This window comes from Aspergillus karnatakaensis (genome assembly GCF_047715665.1).
Source record: "Aspergillus karnatakaensis strain CBS 102800 unplaced genomic scaffold BJY04scaffold_75, whole genome shotgun sequence".
Classification (NCBI taxonomy): Eukaryota; Fungi; Ascomycota; class Eurotiomycetes; order Eurotiales; family Aspergillaceae; genus Aspergillus; species Aspergillus karnatakaensis.
The window spans coordinates 71,557-90,872 of NW_027395787.1; the positions used below are offsets into that span (position 1 = coordinate 71,557).

Consider the following 19,316-nt stretch of genomic DNA (forward strand, 5'->3'; position numbering starts at 1 on the left):
GCGGCAGTGCTGCCAAGAGGAGAGGACTAATAAAGAGCATCATTACTGGAGTTAAAATTGTTGGCTGCTTGTTGAGACACTTTCGAGTCGTTGATCGCGGAGAGCACACTGGAATTGGGATAGTAGAGAAAAGGAAATCACGGACTCTATGACTAGAACCCGGGGAGGGTGGGCTTTGAGCGCTGTTTTATATTTGCTATCTGCAGCCAAGATAAGGCAGGAACGGGTAGAAGCCAGGGATATGCCCTCAGGGCCTAAATGACTTACGTCCAGAGGGTGCAGCTAAGGCTGACACCACGGTCCGGCAAAACGTAAACCACTTCATCATTGACTATATCCGTTAGTCAGACCATGCTGCAAGAGGGAGCACTCCTAGAAATTGAGTAGGACCACGGAAATGACGCACTAGCCTTTATCAAATCAAGAGCCTAGATAGACAGGGTTGTAGGCGTAGGGGCGAGAACCGAATACGACCTGTTTGCGGCCACGTATGGGTTAGCGCGTGGTGCAAGTGCGAATATAGGAGTTGAGTCCAGGGAGCGAAAAGGACATGAGTATTATGCAGGATGAATAGGGCGTACCTACCGATCCTACATCGAACTGCGCTGTAACAACAGGCAGTAGTGCTGCCACAGGGATAGAGGCGCTTAAAAGCTTCATTGATAAGGGTTATAGTCGATTAGTTGATTAGATTGTACGTGCAGGGGCGCTTGCTGTGTTGAATAAGTAGAGCAATAGTGGTATGTGTTTAATAGAGAAGGGACTGGATCGGCCTTTTACGCTGCAGCAAAGGCCAGTGAGGGATTCGTACGCTGTTTTATATCATTAAAGGCAACCGGAGCCGGGTCGAGAGATGGGTCGAAAATTAAGAGACTGCTATACCTGACATTCCACCGATCTTTTTGATGCAGGGCTCCAGTCAGCACTAATCTCCCGGAATTTTGTGTGTAATTCCCCTATGTTGATCTGCAGTAAAGGTCAGAAGACCCCCAGGGTCTCTGTATAAGGTTCAGCTGTGAGAATTGGCTTCTTGTTCCTTTTTCCGTGCCACAGGAACAACGGAAAGGCCCCATCTGTTGATATTGTAGGAGAGGGACAGCTGGGGTAAGACATTCTAGATCTGACATGCGTCAGGACCACTACTCGCATGCGAGATTACTTGTAAATCCAGTCTGGAAAGGCAAACATCTAGTGGTCAGCACCAAAGCTTACCTGCAAGGATATGCTGGCTTGGTTCCATCTCCAGAGCAGTCATGTGGACATTCTGGTCCGGGGGCTACCGGATCTACAGCTGCATATAATAGAGACATTCAGCACGCCAGCTGTTCTGTTTAAAATAAAAGATGAAGCTGAAAAAGCAATTTTAAACAAGCAACAAATGCCTTGCCCAAATAGCGCTACGAGTGCCATCTCACTGATATTGCATGACATCACCCCTTAATTCCAGGATGATGCCACTTCGCTGACTTGATGCCGAGTTTAGTCGACGCTGCAGGCCATTATCTTGTTTGGTTTTCAATAAGTCTGTCCAAGGGGCAGCAGGGGCTGATATTTGGGAGCCTAGGAATACAAGGGTATGAACAGGGAGGCAGTCATTCGACCACGTCGTCGCCTAAAAGTAACCTGCTATTTAACAAATGGAAAGGAAAGTAGTCGCACAGGTACAATCTTAAAACACATTCTCCAGCTGCACATTGTTGGCGGTCTGCTATTGTTCATGCGTAAGTAAATGGGACTACATCCTTCTCATGCTCTTTCGTTATCTGAATTAGCAGCCACAAGCTCAGTCTTATCTGTGATAACATGTAATCAGAGCTCATATGATGATATGTCTATCCTTCGAGTGAAAGCGCCAAAGTTCTGACAAGCGTGTCAGAGACAGATCTCACCTGGGGCCCATTCATAGAAGTTTAGTCTTATACCGGACGTATGTCAACTACCTTGCTTCCGACAAAGCAAAATCAACTAGTGTCCTATTATGTATGCAATGCCATCAGAATGTTCAGCATACCAGCCGTGACACCTGGTCGGGCCAGGAGGCCGGACCTCTATTAGCCTAACTTGTTTCCTTACCCACCAAAGACACTGTGCATTTTTGGAACCGGGACTTCTCCTCCATGTCTATTAGATATGTATACCCAAGGAAACTTTGTTGCTCAGTGGGTTGCCGAGAGAATCTAGAAAAACTGACATACAGCCCATCTAGCCTGTCCAGATGCCAGGCCACTTCACCAGAAACTTGTACCTTTGAGGTATCGATATTGACAAACCAGTCATTTACTGACACTTGAGCTCTACAGCATCTGGCCGACTGTATGACGATTAGGAAACAGACATTTATAAGGAAACCCCCATGTGGGCCGTGTATTTGCTAGTCATAGTTCAGTCTCGATACACAGATCGCACACTCATACCAGATCTCCGTGAGCCGCTCGGCGCAGTACAAAGCACGCAAAGGCAAAAGAAAAGCCAATAGCCAAAGCCAAGTGCCAAAACCAGATCAAAAGCAGTATCACGGCCGTCCAGAAACTCAACCGCCTTCACACCAGTCCCCGTCAACATACTTGAGCAACCTATGCCTCCTCGTCGGCTTCGCACTGGAAGCTGCCAATTCGGGTGGCACTTGGGAACGTAGTGCGACCAGTAGAGCCAGTGACCGGGGCGGAGCCTCCGCTTGTACTGCAGTCTCTACCGCTATAGGGGTAAAGAAATCTCGGTAAGTGACTTTGCAGACAGGAACCAAGGGCGGGTCTATAGAGCTTGGGAGACTCACCTAAAGAAAGTGCAGGTGATGGGACTAGGCGAGTCGATTTGCACCCATTCCTCACGATTAGGGCTGTAGGAGCGATGAGTTAGCCATACTAAGTCGTACTCTGCCAGATGAAATCTTGGAGTCCAATCCTTCTTCACGAAGATATTGAATACCAGCTTCGAGGCGTAGAGGATTCGAGGAAGCGTGAGAGGTAATTAGACACGGAAGGCGAAGCAACATACATATTTCTGGATTGACACGCGCCCGGCTGGGCCAAGTAGCCAGCGCTCGGGTCACTGCTGAATCTAACCTGTTGCCGGTCATATATTGGTTAGCCCGTGCTTTAGGTGCAGAAATATCGGTGGGCTCAAGCTTGGAACGGAGGGCTAGATGAGATAGCGAAATGGTACCCACTGCTCCTAGTGGGTCCTGAGCAGCAACCAGGGTGGACACGGCTGTCAGGATGAGGGAGGTGATGGAGAACTTCATTGCTTCAATCGATTTGTTGGTGTTGTCCGGAAGCTTGGAGTCTTGATTAAGTATAGGATAGTGGCTTGAGAATTGTAGCGATGGAAATCTGATGGTCCTTCTCGCTGGATTCTTGGACTCAAGCGCCTTTATATACTGCGAAAGGGCAGTAAAGGGGAGACAAAACAAGAGATCCAAGGCACTGCCCATTCCTGTCTAGGAAGATCCGTATGATACTGATCGCCGAAATTTCACAGGAGCTAACGTGTGTCCGACCTAGGCGTTGCGTTTAACATTACATTTTCGGTCTGCGCCACCAATCCTCTCGCGTTTTGGATCGGTGCAGACTTATTCTCCTCCGACGAGAACCGCAATGGAGAGTGATAACTAGTCCTGGGCCTACGCGTCCTCCAACCCCCGAAATCGGCCCATATCAATGGATATACCTTCTGGGTTGCTGTATGCTATCTATCGGACTCAGATACAAGATTATTCCCGTTTTCAGCCCATCATTCCTATGTATGGGGAACAAAGGACGCTATAGTTGACGGGCGACGAAAGGAGTGTCGTTGTTACTAAACTCAAGTGGATACCCGCCCACGAAGCGCCTCTAGAAAACGAACCTAGATTTGTGTATAGTTCTCAGATTACACTCTTCCAATCGGTCAAAGATCAGGATCTCAGCCCCGAGCCCTTGGTCAGTGGACTTCAAGCATGGTCCCGAAAATCAGGACACCGGGATTACTTGTGAAACACCATACCTCTTGTTGCTTCTCTTCGTGCTACAAATAGGATAATACCGTGATCAACTAAGATTATCGGCCAACTTTAATAGCATCTAGAGTACGAGGTCCTGAAGATCATAAGTCTCTTGTCTGACATGCATGCGGATCATTGCAGGAATGCTAATCCATTCCCCACGTCTCGTTCTCCTGGATTTCGGAGAACTAGCCAGTAAGCAAGCAAAGCATGAAGCAGTGAGCACTGTGGGGAATCTGCATAACGGGTCGAGATTCTGCCGGGGCCGCCGCGGTCCTGGGATACTGGTCACACCTAACTTGTAGTCTAGATGTCCTTGCATAACGAAAGCACGTAATAATCAGCCAACTAATTTGTATCCTACTTTCTCTCCTGGCCCAATGCAACCTTAATCAGCCAAAGACTAAATTGATCGACTAGTGGGCAACTCAAGCTTCTGAGAGTTCCTATATCATAGCTGCTCGAATACCTTGCACTCTACCAGGGGCCAAAAGATCTCTAGATGACTCTTGTTCTAGAGCTAAATGCCTCATAAACTCGAGAACCAACGCCCTGTCATACCGATGGGGATTTCTAGGTGAGCCACACCCGCAGGTCTTGCAAGCTGGTCTTTTCGGAACCAGGGCGGCCGCAGCAGCTGCATAATTCCGGACCATCGAATAGGACATGAGATGATATGGATTAATGTGGGGTATTATGCTAAGACCGGTACTGGGTTTGGCAAGGAAGATAGCTTGCAGGGTAATCCTTGAGTCGATCCACCTCTACACCAATCATATTCATTCGGCGTTCTTCTTACATCGGAATGTAAAACGAACAGTAATAGAAATGCTGTCTTGTAGCAATGTAAAAGATATGCGATCGGCTGTGTATAAGAGGCTCGCCTCTAGGCATGCCTTGCACAAAGCTTTATGCAAAAAGCTTTACCCACACTAAGCAAGCAATGCTTTTCTGAGATCACTACCCGGGGTGCCGTGTTGCTGATCCTCTGTAACATGGTTGCCTGCTCCGATTCTGTGTGTCGATTGACTCGCACCGAGTGACTCTTCTGAGGGTAACAAGAGGTGATAGCTGCTGTGTTGTGAGAAAGGGAATAGAACCGAGAGACGGCGAGGAAAACTAATGGAATAGGATAATTGCTAGAGTAGAGACACAACGATTCGAAAGCGAAAGACATCTCCTGGTTTAGTCCTCTTAACGCAGCTTACCGTTTGGTATATGGAAAGCATGGAAGGCCATGCTTGAAATCCGGGGCTGTATATCTCTTTTCAGGATCTTTGAGGGTTCGTCAATGGGTGCATATCCCGTTCAGGATTGATCTAGCCCTCGTGGTTCGACCAGGCCCCAAGACGCGCAGGTCTAGCTGCCGTAATGACACAGCTTTCTTAGCAGTAGCCTTATTTCCTAACAATACTACCAACGCTTGGCTAATTGCTTACGGGAAGCTCTTGACGAGGGCGTAGTTGTATGGGTCCGTCCTTTGCCGCAAATTTCGAAACTACCACACTTCTCCCGACGCATGGTTATCGGGGGTCCCATCTCTAGATGCCTTACTAAGTGCAAAAGGACCAGGTCTATAAACCCATAGGTTTACTAGCCAATCTATGGCACTGCATTAACCTCAGTGAGAAGACTAGCCTAAACCCCCATGTTAAGGTGTTGGCCGCAACGATCTTAACTGTCTAGCCCCCGCATATCGAAACCCTCGTCGATCTTGTAAAGAAGGTAGTACTAGCAGCGATACCAGTTATCCGTCTTGCGGACTGTATCACCACGCTACCGGCTCTGTAAGGTGAGATGGGCCGTCTAATCTCCGTGATGTAGCTAGAATTGGCGTATGCGTATATTTGTATGTCTCTTGACTGACTCTATGGCAGGCTGACCGTCAGACAGGGAAGAAGCCGGATTACTAACACCCACTGCCTAACACCAATTATATATCGAGGCTCACGCGCATAAGGAGGATGCTCTCATAGAGCCGCTTGCGACGGCATTAATTCACATTCCACTCTAGGGGTACTTTCTACTGCAACGGTCGTAAGTCAAGCTGCATTGACTTTTCACTGTAATATCGAGGTGTTCAAATCGATCATGTCTTGTACAATTCATCTAGGACATCACTATGGGAGCTCCTGTTGCAACCGGGGGTCCAGGTGGTGTGCTCGGAGCTTGTATCAGCCTCGTGTAGTATCAGTCTTAGGCAGCCCGTTACGTGGCTGGACGCCTAAGCTAAAATCTGATCTTATCCCGTTCTTGCCGTGTTAGCCGCAGAAGACACATATGTATCTTTGAACAATCCTATATTTGAAGCAGCTTAAGAGTGATGTATGGTATCTTGTGCAGAAACCTCACTCGGAGATCCTGAATCATGGGACAAGACGGCGAAGTATATCCTCTCGCGCGGGACCAGACGGAGTCCGCCCGGTAGGTTCCAACCCCACCATGTGTAAAAGTGACCTTAACTAATTGCTCAGGCTCAACGACCAGCATAATATCATTGTCGATCTTGTTGGAGGAGTGATTGACAGTTCTATTCCTCTAGACAAGATACATGCGGTGGCGGATGTCGGCACTGGCACTGGGTAAGATGAACCTCGCCTCAACACCCCAGTATTGTCAGTGAATGCCAGGATGTCCAGCATGCTAAGAGCCGCGAATCTAGAATATGGCTGCAAGAAGCCAGGTCGGTACTCGCAAAGTCTTCGCCAAAACCGGATCGCTACTTCCACGGCTTCGACATATCCGCCGCTCAGTTCCCGCCATCGACAACGAACTTTGACTTCTCTGTTCAGGATATTCTGAAACCGTTCCCACAAGAGCATCACAATTGCTATGACCTAGTCTACATACGGATGCTTGTGTCGGTATTATCCAAGACAGACTACGCGACTGCTGTTGCGAACTTACTCCAGATTCTCAGTACGATTCTTCGTCCCTTCGTTGGGTATTTACATCTTGCGGGAATACACTAACTCGGTGTATAGAGCCCGGTGGCTACGTACAATGGGTTGAGCTCGACAGCTCTGCTTGGGATGATGGTAACCTACCTAGCGACCCGCGAGCGGCACTTATTATCCAGACATGGCTGTCGTTCTTTGACCTAAACGACCTCAGTAAATGTCCTCCAAAAACAATACGGGATACTTTCGAGACCTCCGGATTAGAGGTTATGACCATGCGTACTTTCTCTATGAGCGAGAACACAACACGACAGCGGGCGCAGAAGTGGCAATATCAGGCCTTCGACGCTGTTGCGGCGGTTCTGATGCTCAAGACCGGGGTGGCTGCTGATATGGAGTCGGCGAAGGAGCGAGCAGCCGACACAATGAGAGGACTGCAGGAATGGCTTTCTGAGGGAAATCTTCTAGATCTGAAGTTTGGGACTGTGGTTGGGCGTAAATCTGCGTTGTGATCTTACTATGTCAGAGCCAATATATATATAAGTGATAGGTGCGATCTTCTACAACGAATATCCGGTAATAGTGGTCGAGTTAGGGGATGAGAACTGCTCTGTAGGCTGTGATCTATGATGGAGGATTCTGTGATGATTTCGGCTATCAACAGTCGCTTCCATGTAGCCTCGAGGTGGAGCAGCTCCTAGCAAATGTCCAGTACTCCTTCGGCCGATCTTCCGTATGCATTATGGCGATTTAAAAACAGAACAAATGTGCTTGGACACCGTGTCGTGTACAGGGCGACATGTCAAGTAGACAGAGCCGTGGGTGAGGTTCCGTCCCTTCGATATCTCGCTGTGAGTGAATATGGGAAAGTACTTTGCAGGAAGATGTAGTTCATGGTTTCTGATCTGTAGATTATAATTTCACCAAACATTCATCACCATAAGAGTTACATTTCAGCTGCTCTGCCTAACCCCAAACTCGCTCAAGAACGGCCCGCTTCATAGCAGCCACCAGCTGGTCAGGTGCAGTATAAAACGGACTGTGCGATGCATCCACGACATCGGTATAAATGCTAACCCCTTTAGCCACCTCCTCGACCATCATTTTCTGTACGGAAAGTGGAATTGCCTGGTCTTTCAGACAGTACAGATATGTGGAAGGCACGTGTCTCCAAGCCTCGAATGTAATCTTGCTGAAGAACGTCTGATAGCTGTGTGGTCTCAAGGTTTGGATCGCCCTCGCTGCGTCGAGATCGTGCATATCGTTGTAAAAAATCTCTTTGGGGGTAGTTGGGGTCACGATGAGTTGATCATCCGAGACGTTCCACCATGGTAGAGGATCACCACCAATGGAACTCATCAGGGACTTTCCCTCAGCGACGATAAAGGAACAGCAGAAGAGAATGTGAACGACGCCCCCTGACTTTCCCTGGATTTGGCGAGTCGCCCAATCTAGACCGCGGATTGCCTCACAGGCTGGAATTCCACCGTACGAATGAACCACCACCACGCACCTTTGCCTGGCGTCTGCAGCGGCTTCGATCTGGCTCCTGATTTGAGACACATCTTCGTCGAAGTTTTGATGGGGCGCAACAGGGCCAACAGAGGGCAAGTGAACAACATCCGTGTGGTAGCCGTCGTCTTCCAGCGCTCTAATGACCGTGTCAAAACACCGGGGGCTGTGCCATCCACCTGGAACGAAAACAATGGTGGTTGAAGCGGCCATGAGCTGAGCTCTCAGGAGTGGTGGGGTTGAGTGAGAAACGAAAATGATAAAACACGAAGTTATCTGATGGGAGGTATAAATGTTACTGGCATCTGACATGGGACTGACTAGCACTTCGTACGTGCTAACTAAATCGCCAATAGTTCCAAGCATGGCGCATAGTTAGCCTAACCACGTCCGCGCTTCAGCCTATGCGTCAGACAGCTGTTTCATCTTCGGGAAACTCTCATCCAACCGATTTGAGATCAGGCCATCCCCTCTCCACAAGAGTGTTGCATTGGGTTGGGCATGTCCTGGCTCCGGCTATTGACCCTATGTTTCCTGGAACTTTAAGATGCTACCTAGTCGAATAGAACCTGTGAACCTAATCGTTCATTGATTAAGTATTACCATGTGCATTAGTCTCAACATGGTCATACGCCGGTCTTCTGGTAGAGTATACTACTGCGCGAAAATCAATATTAACAGTCTATTGCCAGGAACAACTCAATGTTGGAAAATAAAAGGTCATTCGGCAATCTATAGCACTTATCATGTACCACCACAGTATCACTATCGCACTGTCTCTTTGCTATTTCTCTGTCCTTCCATGTCCTTGACTCCATCTAGATCCTGAACATCATCAGTTACGCCCTCCTCGGCTTCTGCGCCCTGAAAAGCAAGACCGTGCCAACAACCTCACTCTCCACCTCCTCGAAGTTCTCCCTGAGCGGCTTCAGAATCTCCTCCTTTCCATCATCCCAGTTCCCAAACATCCCAATGTAGTTATACAACCACATCAAAAAGCCTCCGAGGATATTATGCCTCACCCCCTTGCCCAAAACCGTCGAGCCGAAGAACACCCCGTCGTCGGCGAGGTATTGCTTCAAGTTCTCAAAAGCCTTGGTCTTTGTACTGGGCGGCACAGGGATACAGTGAAGCACATACATCAGTGCAATGGAGTCGAATTTCTCCTCTGTGGAAAGCGGGATCGGTTCAAGAATATTCGCAATCACGAACTCCGGACTAACAGTCGTATCGTTTGCGATCCGGTTTGCCGCTTTGCGAAGACACTGCGAATGGAAGTCGACCATGGTAAGCTTCTCGGGCCATTGCGCCGTATTGCCGTTCGTCTTTGCGTATTTTGCACTGAATTGGTGTCCCGCACGTTTCTTCTCGTGGTCGACCTTTGCGCGCAGGAAGTAGCCTGTACCAACCCCGACTTCCATGTGTCTGGGACCGACGTTGTCGACGAAGAACGGGACGAGAACAGATTTGGTCGGGCATCGCCACCAGAAGGTGTTGGTGAGGATTTGGACGAAGACGTCGTAGACCCAGAGGACGAGCGGGTTGTAGTAGTTGTCTCGAGATTCAATGGTCATGGTTGCGATGAGTGGGGAGGAATGTTAATGGTGGAATGTTGATGATGATAATGTTGATGTTGTTGGAAGGACGGCCAGGAGTCAGAAATCAGTTTATTATAGGCCATAGGCGGATGGAATATTTTCGCCGGTGCGTTTGAAGACAACGCCGATTGTCACCAAGGGCGTCGAGGGTAGCAGCCCAGATGATCCGAGGGTCGAAGCAAGGGGGGAGGCCGGTGCAACTTCTATCCGTCTTAATCCAGACAGTGAAGATCGATGTATGAGGGGAGGTAGATGAATGCAGAGAAGCAGCAGGCGAGAAAATCGCTCAAGATTGCAGATGTTGGAGGGGCACCTAAGGTCGGTCTAGAGAGGATTGTCTCAGCTAGGACTTTTTCCGAAAGATCGACCACCATGCACCTCACGGGCCAAACCGGTCCAGGCCGGCTCATAATATGCGGTTTTGCGTAAGGAGTGAAGTGAACAAGCACGGGTCAAGCTTAAACCTACCTATGGAAGCTGCAGGTAGATCCGGGAAAGGTATCCTTGACTTGTAGATCGAATATATTGTACCAGGTTTAACGGTTACATTACTTGCTGGTCTGAGTTGACCCTGTTTAGACTGACTCAAGCTCGCTGAAACTTGGATCAGGCCGTGTAACAATGACTTACTCTGTCTCTTGTATGCACTGGCTGGTGCTATGCAAGGACTATCGCTGTGAGACCTGCATAGAATCCATGTCGCAATACCAGGACTCGATAACGAACGGGCCAGCGATTATTGAACTATCTAAATCTGTCGCTGCTCTCAAGATACACTACAAAGGCAAGGGTGATGTTAGGGCTGGAATGTACGCGAAGCCGAACAACTGCTTATCAGATAGCTATGTTCTGGGGTGAGGTTGCAGTCATCTGCGGTAATGAATGGGGTTCGATATCGGTACTCCGTATAGCTCCAGGCCATTTACCTGGTAGTCAGTAGCAGTTTCCAGAATCCTATATCAGACAACCGTTATCACACAATTTTCCAGTGAGTAGACTTCAACCCTCAACTCAATATTCAACTTGTCCTTAAACTCTTCAACGATTGACTAAGTCTTGCTTCTCGCACGACTCCAGTTACCTATCAACAATGGCAGCAGAACCGATAGCCATCATCGGTACAGGTTGCAAGTTCCCGGGTTCATCGACATCCCCCTCCCGTCTGTGGGACCTCCTCAGTGCACCTAAAGACGTCGCATCCAAACCTCCAGCCAACCGTTTCAACATTGATGGCTTCTACCATCCGAACCCCACAAACCCATTAACCCTTAACGTAAAGGAATCGTACTTCCTGAATGAGGACGTGAGACCATTTGACGCCTCTTTCTTCAGTATCGCTGCCAATGAATCCACTAGCCTTGATCCACAGCAGCGCATGCTTCTCGAGACTGTGTATGAGTCTCTCGAGGCTGCAGGCTTGAGGATGGAGGCTTTGAGGGGATCGGCTACGGGTGTCTTCTGTGGTGTTATGTGTGCGGACTGGGAGGCGCTTATGGCCCTGGATAAGGTTGTTCCTGAATATGTAAGCACTTGACTTAACAAACACATCCAAAAGAAGGCAGGATCACTGACACCGATATCTTCGCAGGCCATCTCTGGCGTCGCCCGCAACAACCTCGCAAACCGAATCTCCTACTTTTTCGACTGGACCGGCCCCTCCATGTCAATCGACACCGCCTGTTCCTCTAGTCTTGTAGCCCTACATCAGGGCATCTCCGCCTTGCAAAGAGGCGAATGCTCGCTTGTTGCCGCAGTGGGCACGAACCTGATCCTCGGACCGACCCTATATTTCGCAGCTTCTAACCTCCAAATGTTGTCCCCGGAAAGCCGTGGGCGGATGTGGGATCATAAGGCAAACGGCTATGTTAGAGGCGAGGGGCTCGCAAGTGTTATTTTGAAGAGACTTAGTGACGCCGTTGCGGATGGGGATCCTATTGAGTGTGTCATTAGGGCTTCCGGGGTCAATCAGGTAAGGGTGATGGCTTTGTGGTGTTGTGCTCAAGGAAAATGGCTGATGAGTACAGGATGCGCGGACTCTGGGCTTGACTATGCCCTCGGGGAAGGCTCAAGAAAGGTTGATCCGGTCTACCTATGCACTTGCGGGGCTTGATGTTAATCGGCCTGAGGATCGACCTCAGTACTTTGAGGCGCATGGCAGTAGGTCCCCAGTCCATGCCCTCACGATGCAACAGAGCCAAGCTGATCATGAGCAATAGCTGGGACACAAGCAGGTGACTTTCAAGAAGCTTCAGGAATCCACAATGCCTTCTTCGGAGAGGGCTCCACGTCTGCGACTACAGATCCAATGTACGTGGGGTCAATCAAGACCGTTCTTGGCCGTGAGTATTCTCCTCCAACCGTCTTCCTGCTACACGGCAACAGAACCAGAATCTAACATAGAGAATACAGACAGCGAAGGCTGCGCCGGTCTCGCCGGAATCGTCAAAGCATCTCTCTGCATCCAGAACGGCAAGATCCCACCAAACCTTCACTTCGAGAAACTTAATCCCAAGCTCGAACCGTATTCAGGAAATCTCAAAGTCCCGATTGAGCTGCAGTCATGGCCGAAACTTCCTCCTGGTGTGCCTCGCCGCGTTTCCGTGAATTCATTGTAAGGGTGCCCCAGGTCGTGTCCATCTCACGGAAACATACCAGCTAATAATCTCCCTTCAGTGGATTCGGCGGTACAAATTCGCACGCTATCCTCGAAAGCTACGAGCCCAACCTCCACAGAGCTCGAAAGCTTGTCGCAAATGGAGACCATAAGAGTAATGGCATCAACGGCACCAACGGCAGCAATGGCGTTCCCAAACACGCTATCGTCCTCCCATTCGCCTTTTCAGCTGCCTCCGAACGTACACTTGGTGCTGTTCTCACTCAATACGACACTTACCTAAAGGAAAACTGCAATCTCAACGCCATCGACCTCTCCTGGTCGCTAATGCAAAAGCGCTCGGCCCTCAAATACCGCGTGCCCCTCTATGCCTCCACAATCAGCGACCTACAAACGAAGATAACGGAAGAAATAGCCCTGCGAAAATCCAACAACGCCTCCACAGTTGTCTCGCGCAGCGACACGGAAAGAAAAAAAATCATGGGTATCTTCACCGGCCAAGGCGCGCAGTGGCCTGAAATGGGCCTCGATTTAATTACCACCTTCCCAGCGGCGAAAGAGTGGTTCCAGGATTTACAGAAGTCGCTGGATACCCTACCACTTGAGTATCGCCCAAAGTTTTCGTTACTCGGTGAATTGGCAAAACCAAAGGGGGCGTCCAGGGTCCAGGAGGCGGCGATCGCACAGCCGCTTTGTACAGCTGTGCAAATCGTGCTTGTGAATGTGCTGTGGGCGCTGGGGGTGCAGTTCGATACGGTTGTTGGACATTCGTCTGGTGAGGTTGCAGCTGCCTATGCGGCGGGAGTGCTTAATGCGCACGATGCTATTCGCATTGCCTATCTGCGTGGCAAGGTAACCCTCCTGTATTCCACCCAGGGACATACAGACACTGACACGACATCCAGGTGGCCCATCTCGCAGGCTCAAACAACCAACGCGGCGGTATGCTCGCCGCCGGCCTCTCCTTCGAGGAGGCTACGACCTTCTGTGAGCAACCGCAATTCAACGGCCAAATCTCCATCGCAGCATGCAACTCCCCCTCCAGCGTGACGCTGTCCGGCGACGCCGATTCCATCCGCGAAGCCGAGCAACTCCTAAAAAGCCAGGATAAGTTTGCACGTGTTGTCCTCGTAGACACTGCGTATCACTCGCATCATATGGAACCGTGTGCAGATCCTTATCTCGCCGCGATGGGAAAGTGTGATATTAAACTCGGCGAGCCAGGCTCCACAGTATGGTACTCGACTGTCCATGGCGGCAAGAAGCTTAATAGCGCCAGCCATGGCAATGTGCTCACGGGCGAGTACTGGAAGGATAACATGCGACAGCCTGTGCTCTTTTATCAAGCTCTTATGGCGGCCCTTGCGGACTCGCCTCCTGGTCTGATTATCGAGGTTGGTCCTCACCCTGCGCTGAAGGGGCCTGTTATGCAGGGGATCTCAGAGGGGCTGAAGACAGCCGTGACAATTCCGTATGTCGGGACATTACGCCGTGGTTCAATGGGTATAGAAGCAATTGCGGAGACGGTCGGTTCTCTTTGGACGTATCTTGGTTCTGATGCAGTTGATATTGCCCGCTATATATCTTTGAGCGACACAGGACGGAAGCTAAAATTTGTCGACAATCTTCCATACTACCCCTTCGACCACAGCGTGTCATACTGGACCGAGACGAGAAGATCGAAAGCATACCTCCACCGAGAACCCCGCAATGAACTGCTAGGCGATCTAAGTGAAGAGACCGCCGAAGGCGAGTGGCGTTGGCGGAATTTCCTCATCCGCAGCAACATGGAGTATCTCGACGGCCATCAGATCCAAAACCAAACCATCTTCCCAGCAACAGGGTATATTGCTATGGCCTTGGAGGCAGCCGGGAAATTTGCGACGTCGCAAGGAAAGTCTATGCGGCTTGTGCAGGTTCATGATCTTCTGATCAATCAGGCTATCGCATTCCCGGAGGAGAGTAAGGGAATCGAAACACTTTTCCGACTGTATCAGATATCGGCCGAGGGCGATAGTACCACCGCAACATTCAACTGCCATGTTGATATCGGGGGCACATTAAAGTCCTGTGCATCCGGGCAGTTGGTGGTGACCTGGGGTGAAATGGACGCCCATGCGCTCCCTCCAAAAACGTTGTCCGCCTCGGGCATGTCGATCGTGGATATTGAGGAGTTTTACACCTCACTGGGTAAACTGGGATACGGATATACAGACCTCTTCCGCGGCCTCACATCGCTGAAGCGCAAATTCGATGCTTCGAGCGGGATCTTGAATAACGTGCGCGATGAAGCTCTCCTGCTCCACCCCGCAACTATGGACTGCGGATTGCAATGTCTGCTTGGGGCTGTCGGGGCGCCTGGTGATGGAGAGCTATCTCGATTACAGATCCCAACCAAGATCCAGACAGCGACCATCAACCCGATGTTCTGTGAACGACTCGGAGTCTCAGCCGGGGGTTCTTTGTCCTTTGACGCCGCCGTCACGACTTCCGGTCCAGAGGGTGTCTCGGGTGATGTAAGCTTGTTTACACTGAATGGACATGGTGTCGTTCAATTCGAAGGCGTTCAGGTATCGCCGCTGGAGAGACCGACTCCTCGCGATGATCGCCCGATGTTCTCTGAGATCGCATGGGGCAATCTCCAACCTGATGCGGAGCCTTCAGATACGCCTCCCCTGCAGTTCTGGTCTGGCAAGATGGACGATCCGCAACACATGTGCTTTTTAGTTATGAAGGAACTCCTCTCTCAACTTACGCCACAGGACCGAGACAGACTGGAGGGCCACCGCAAAGACATCGTCGCATGGTTCGACCATGTCGTAGGTCTCACGCGTGAGGGACAGTATCCTCTCTGCAAGAAAGAGTGGGCAGACGAAGACCCGCGCGAGATGCTCACAATACTAGCAAAGACCGCACAGCCGATCATCGTGGAAATGACTGATAAAATCAGAGAGTACTTCCCCGGCTTCCTGCGGAACGAAATCTCCATGATCGAAATATATCGCCAGGACAATCTCCTCACACGATTCTATGATCAGGAGCAGGAGCTCAAATACATGAGTCTGCGAGTCGGTGATCTAGCTGGCCAGATTTCCTTCAGGTACCCCCGTATGAAGATTCTCGAGATCGGGGCCGGAACTGCGTCGGCCACCCGCGCGGTCTTGGGAAAGATTGGCCAGTATTTCCACTCGTACACATTCACCGATATATCAGCGGCTTTCTTTGAGGATGCGGAGGTTACCTTCGCCGAGTATTCTGACCGCATGATCTACAAAGTCCTTGACATTGAGAAAGATCCTCTAGAGCAGGGCTTCGAAGGCGGTGCATACGATCTTGTCATCGCGGCGAATGTTCTTCACGCAACGAAATACCTCGAGCCGACAATGACGCATGCTCGACGACTGCTTAAGCCCGGTGGGCACCTCATCGCCCTCGAGATCACAAATGAGCATATTCTACAAGACGCCCTGCTATTCAGCCCGTTTGAGGGATGGTGGCTCGGCAAGAACGACAACAGACCCTGGGGTCCGAAGATATCCGTGCGCAAATGGGAGCATCTCCTCCGGCAGACGGGATTTAGCGGTGTCGACACTATTATACCTGCTCCGGAGAGGGAACAGTACTCCTTCTGGGGATACTCGACATTTGTTACCCAAGCGGTTGAAGATCGTATGGAGAGGCTCCGCAAGCCCCTGGCCCTACCCTCTCCCACATCGGTGGTATCGGGATCAGAGTCTTCGGAGAAGTATGAGAGTTTGATGATCATCGGTGGAGCAACAGAAGCCACTTCGCGGCTTATTCCCTCTCTACAGAAGCTACTAGGAACATTCTTCCATACCATCGTCCATACATCGACTATCGAGGCCCTGAACAGCCATTCGGCACACTGCCAAGAGTCAACAGCCGCCATTCTATGCCTAGCCGATATGGATACCCCGTGCTTCCAAGGACTCAACGAGACCAAGCTGCGAGCTCTGAAACGGTACGTACCTAGCATCGTCGGATCCACAATCATTACTAACAAAGGTTTCTAGGCTCCTTGCAACCGGTCGCCGACTGCTATGGGTCACAGCCGGCTCCGAGTCACAAAATCCGTACCTGAGTATGAGTAAAGGCTTCCTCAGCTGTATTGGATACGAGTACAAGGGCTCCCTGCATCAGTATCTCAACGTTGTCGAGCCAAAAGATGCAACCGCAGAGCTTCTAGCTACCACGCTAATGCGCATGGTCCATTCTGAGTGCACGAATGATTACAGTCACTCCACAGCTGTGGACAGTGTCGAGTTGGAGCTGCGGTTTGAGAATGGAACGATGAAGATCCCGCGCATTATGAATGCCACAAGTCTGAACCAGAGGTATGCGGCTACCAAGCGGGCCGCCACTGAGCAGATGAACCTGGAAAATTCCTCCGCTCTTTTGAAGTGGAGCGAAAATCGTGCGGAGTTGGTGGAAGGATCTGGAGATATTCCTTCTCACCCAAACACGATCCAGATCCGTGTCCGAAGATCTCTTTCAACGGCATTGAAGATCAAAGACGTTGGCTCGCTCGCACTAATTATCGGCACCGACGAGGAATCGAAGAATCCAGTGGTTGCATTTGCTGAAAAATTTGGGTCGCGGGTCTCTGTACCTTCAGCCTGGTGCTCCGAGCTTCCAGAGGGCATTCTGGAAGACGATGAAGTGGCGTACCTCAGAAGCCTCGCATCGGCGGTGATAGCGCGGAATATTGTCCAGCAAGCGCCCTCGAATACCGCACTCCTGGTCCACGGTGCAGATGATTCACTTCGCCAGGCCGTTTGGTACCAGGCTGTTGGCAAAGGTAGTTTCCCCTCGTTGTCAAAAAATGGCTACGCTAACTATATGATTCTAGGCGTCCAACCATATTTTAGTACCATTGATGCCTCTGCTGTTAAGCATTCAAATGGTAATACACTGTTCATTCATGAGCGGAGTACAACACAGGCCCTTGCTCGTGTTCTTCCCAAGAATATCTCAGTCGCGGCAAGCTTTAGCAAAACATGCAGAGGCGTATTCGAGAGCATTGAAAAGTTGTTACCAAAGAGCGTCAATATAGAAGAAAGCGACAGTTTGCTGCAGCGCTCTCCCTCCCTTTTACAAGGCTTACAAGTCAACGCAGTGGCGGAGATGTTCAACGTTGCGCGTGTGGTCGCTACTCAAGTTCTCACGCAATGCAACAATGCACAACAGAAGGCAAAGGTTATCGGTATAGAGCAGTTCCTTGCTCGGGGATCTGCAAAGAATAGTGACATCGAAATCTTAAACTGGACAGGGTCTCCCGAAGTGCCCGTTCGGATCTCCTCAGCCAGCTCCCAGGTTACCCTACGATCTAACAGGACATACCTTCTTGTCGGGATGTCTGGCGATCTTGGACAATCAGTATGCCACTGGATGATCACCAAAGGAGCACGTAATCTCGTTCTTGCTAGCCGAACGCCAAAGGTGGACTCGAATTGGATCGAGGAAATGGCTAGACTGGGAGCCAGGGTTAGAGTTGAATCTATGTGAGTATCAGCGTTTCGATACGAATAGGTTGTTAGGCTTACAAACTCTCCAGGGACGTCACTAACCTCGAATCAATCCTCACCGTTGACCGCACCATCCGCAGTACCCTCCCACCTGTCGGCGGCGTCGTAAACGGCGCCATGGTCCTCCGAGACCAGATGTTCAGCGACGTGCAATTGGAAAACATCCTTGAAACCTACAAACCCAAAATCGAAGGCAGCCAACACCTCGAGCAAATCTACGGTCACGAGGACCTCGACTTCTTCATCCTCTTCGGATCCGCCACATCCATCCTCGGCAACATCGGGCAGTCCTCCTACGGCGCTGCAACTAACTACATGCGCAGTTTAATCCGACGCCGCCGAGAGCAGAACCTCGTCGGTAGTATCATCCACCCCGCTGAAGTCCGGGGCGTCGGATACATCTCCCGGATGGGAAGCGAACTATCACGCCGGATGGCTAGTCTCGTTGGCAGCCATATCGTCTCGGAGCGAGACCTGCACGAGACATTTGCCGAAGCCATCCTGGCCGGAAACCCTGCTTTGGGGCGAAACCCAGAGGTTATCAGCGGCTTCACGCAGCACGACCCGGAAGAACACCCGGATATCATCTGGTACAGCCATCCCAAAACGTGGCCGCTAGTCAACTACCGGCTGCAGTCGAGTGCCTCGCAGTCTGAAAATACCTCTATGCCCATTAAGAAACAGCTCGAGGCTGTGTCAGGGATGGATGAAGCGGCGGAGGTTGTGCTTGCTGCGCTCACCGCAAAGATTATCCAGAAGCTGCATCTTGATGAGAATGTTGCGGTTACTGCGGATAGTCGATTGACAGAGCTGGGGGCGGATAGTTTGGTGGCAGTGGATTTGAGGACTTGGTTTTTGAAGGAGTTGGAGGTGGAGATTCCGGTCTTGCAGATTCAGAGTGGTGCTTCGATTGGGGATTTGGCGGCCAGTGCGACGGCGAAACTTCCTGTTACTTTGATTCCGAATGTGCAAAAGTGATCGTTATATTCTTTTTGAGGGGAGGGGTGGAAGGGCAGGGGGTAATCAAGACACTCACTATATCTTCGCTACCTACCGGGGTAAATCCTTCACAATTTCGTATCGTCAGAACTCCTTCATGTTTAGCCATGCATCTTCTGATGTAGAAGCCGTCAGTGTCTCTGTATTAAATGCAGCATTATGTGTCCC

General features: G+C 50.4%; 5 protein-coding genes across 5 annotated transcripts; 2 read left to right on the forward strand and 3 right to left on the reverse strand.

Moving 5' to 3' along the window:
• Positions 1–2,323: 2,323 nt before the first annotated feature.
• BJY04DRAFT_200971 (uncharacterized protein) lies at positions 2,324–2,756 on the reverse strand. Its single transcript, XM_073713016.1, has one exon. It carries the CDS (start codon positions 2,560–2,562, stop codon positions 2,383–2,385), a length of 180 nt encoding a protein of 59 aa, XP_073565688.1. The 5' UTR covers positions 2,563–2,756; the 3' UTR covers positions 2,324–2,382.
• Positions 2,757–6,347: 3,591 nt separating this feature from the next.
• BJY04DRAFT_232113 (class I SAM-dependent methyltransferase) lies at positions 6,348–7,391 on the forward strand (the record flags this gene model as incomplete). The annotated part of the gene is made up of 4 exons (XM_073719692.1): positions 6,348–6,403; positions 6,454–6,561; positions 6,642–6,898; positions 6,964–7,391. The coding sequence occupies 4 exons, from the start codon at positions 6,348–6,350 to the stop codon at positions 7,389–7,391; spliced, it is 849 nt and encodes a 282-aa protein (XP_073565689.1).
• A 315-nt stretch (positions 7,392–7,706) lies between these two features.
• BJY04DRAFT_200974 (alpha/beta hydrolase) lies at positions 7,707–8,636 on the reverse strand. Its single transcript, XM_073713017.1, has one exon. It carries the CDS (start codon positions 8,602–8,604, stop codon positions 7,846–7,848), a length of 759 nt encoding a protein of 252 aa, XP_073565690.1. The 5' UTR covers positions 8,605–8,636; the 3' UTR covers positions 7,707–7,845.
• Positions 8,637–9,230: 594 nt separating this feature from the next.
• Positions 9,231–9,965, reverse strand: BJY04DRAFT_223620 (uncharacterized protein; the record flags this gene model as incomplete). The annotated part of the gene is made up of 1 exon (XM_073717745.1): positions 9,231–9,965. The coding sequence occupies one exon, from the start codon at positions 9,963–9,965 to the stop codon at positions 9,231–9,233; it is 735 nt and encodes a 244-aa protein (XP_073565691.1).
• A 1,066-nt stretch (positions 9,966–11,031) lies between these two features.
• On the forward strand, positions 11,032–19,127 carry BJY04DRAFT_232114 (type I polyketide synthase; the record flags this gene model as incomplete). The annotated part of the gene is made up of 12 exons (XM_073719693.1): positions 11,032–11,511; positions 11,578–11,958; positions 12,014–12,146; positions 12,200–12,328; positions 12,399–12,600; positions 12,663–13,455; positions 13,509–13,590; positions 13,630–13,803; positions 13,837–16,585; positions 16,638–17,422; positions 17,474–18,125; positions 18,179–19,127. The coding sequence occupies exons 1-12, from the start codon at positions 11,080–11,082 to the stop codon at positions 19,125–19,127; spliced, it is 7,461 nt and encodes a 2,486-aa protein (XP_073565692.1). The 5' UTR covers positions 11,032–11,079.
• Between the last annotated feature and the right edge of the window lie 189 nt (positions 19,128–19,316).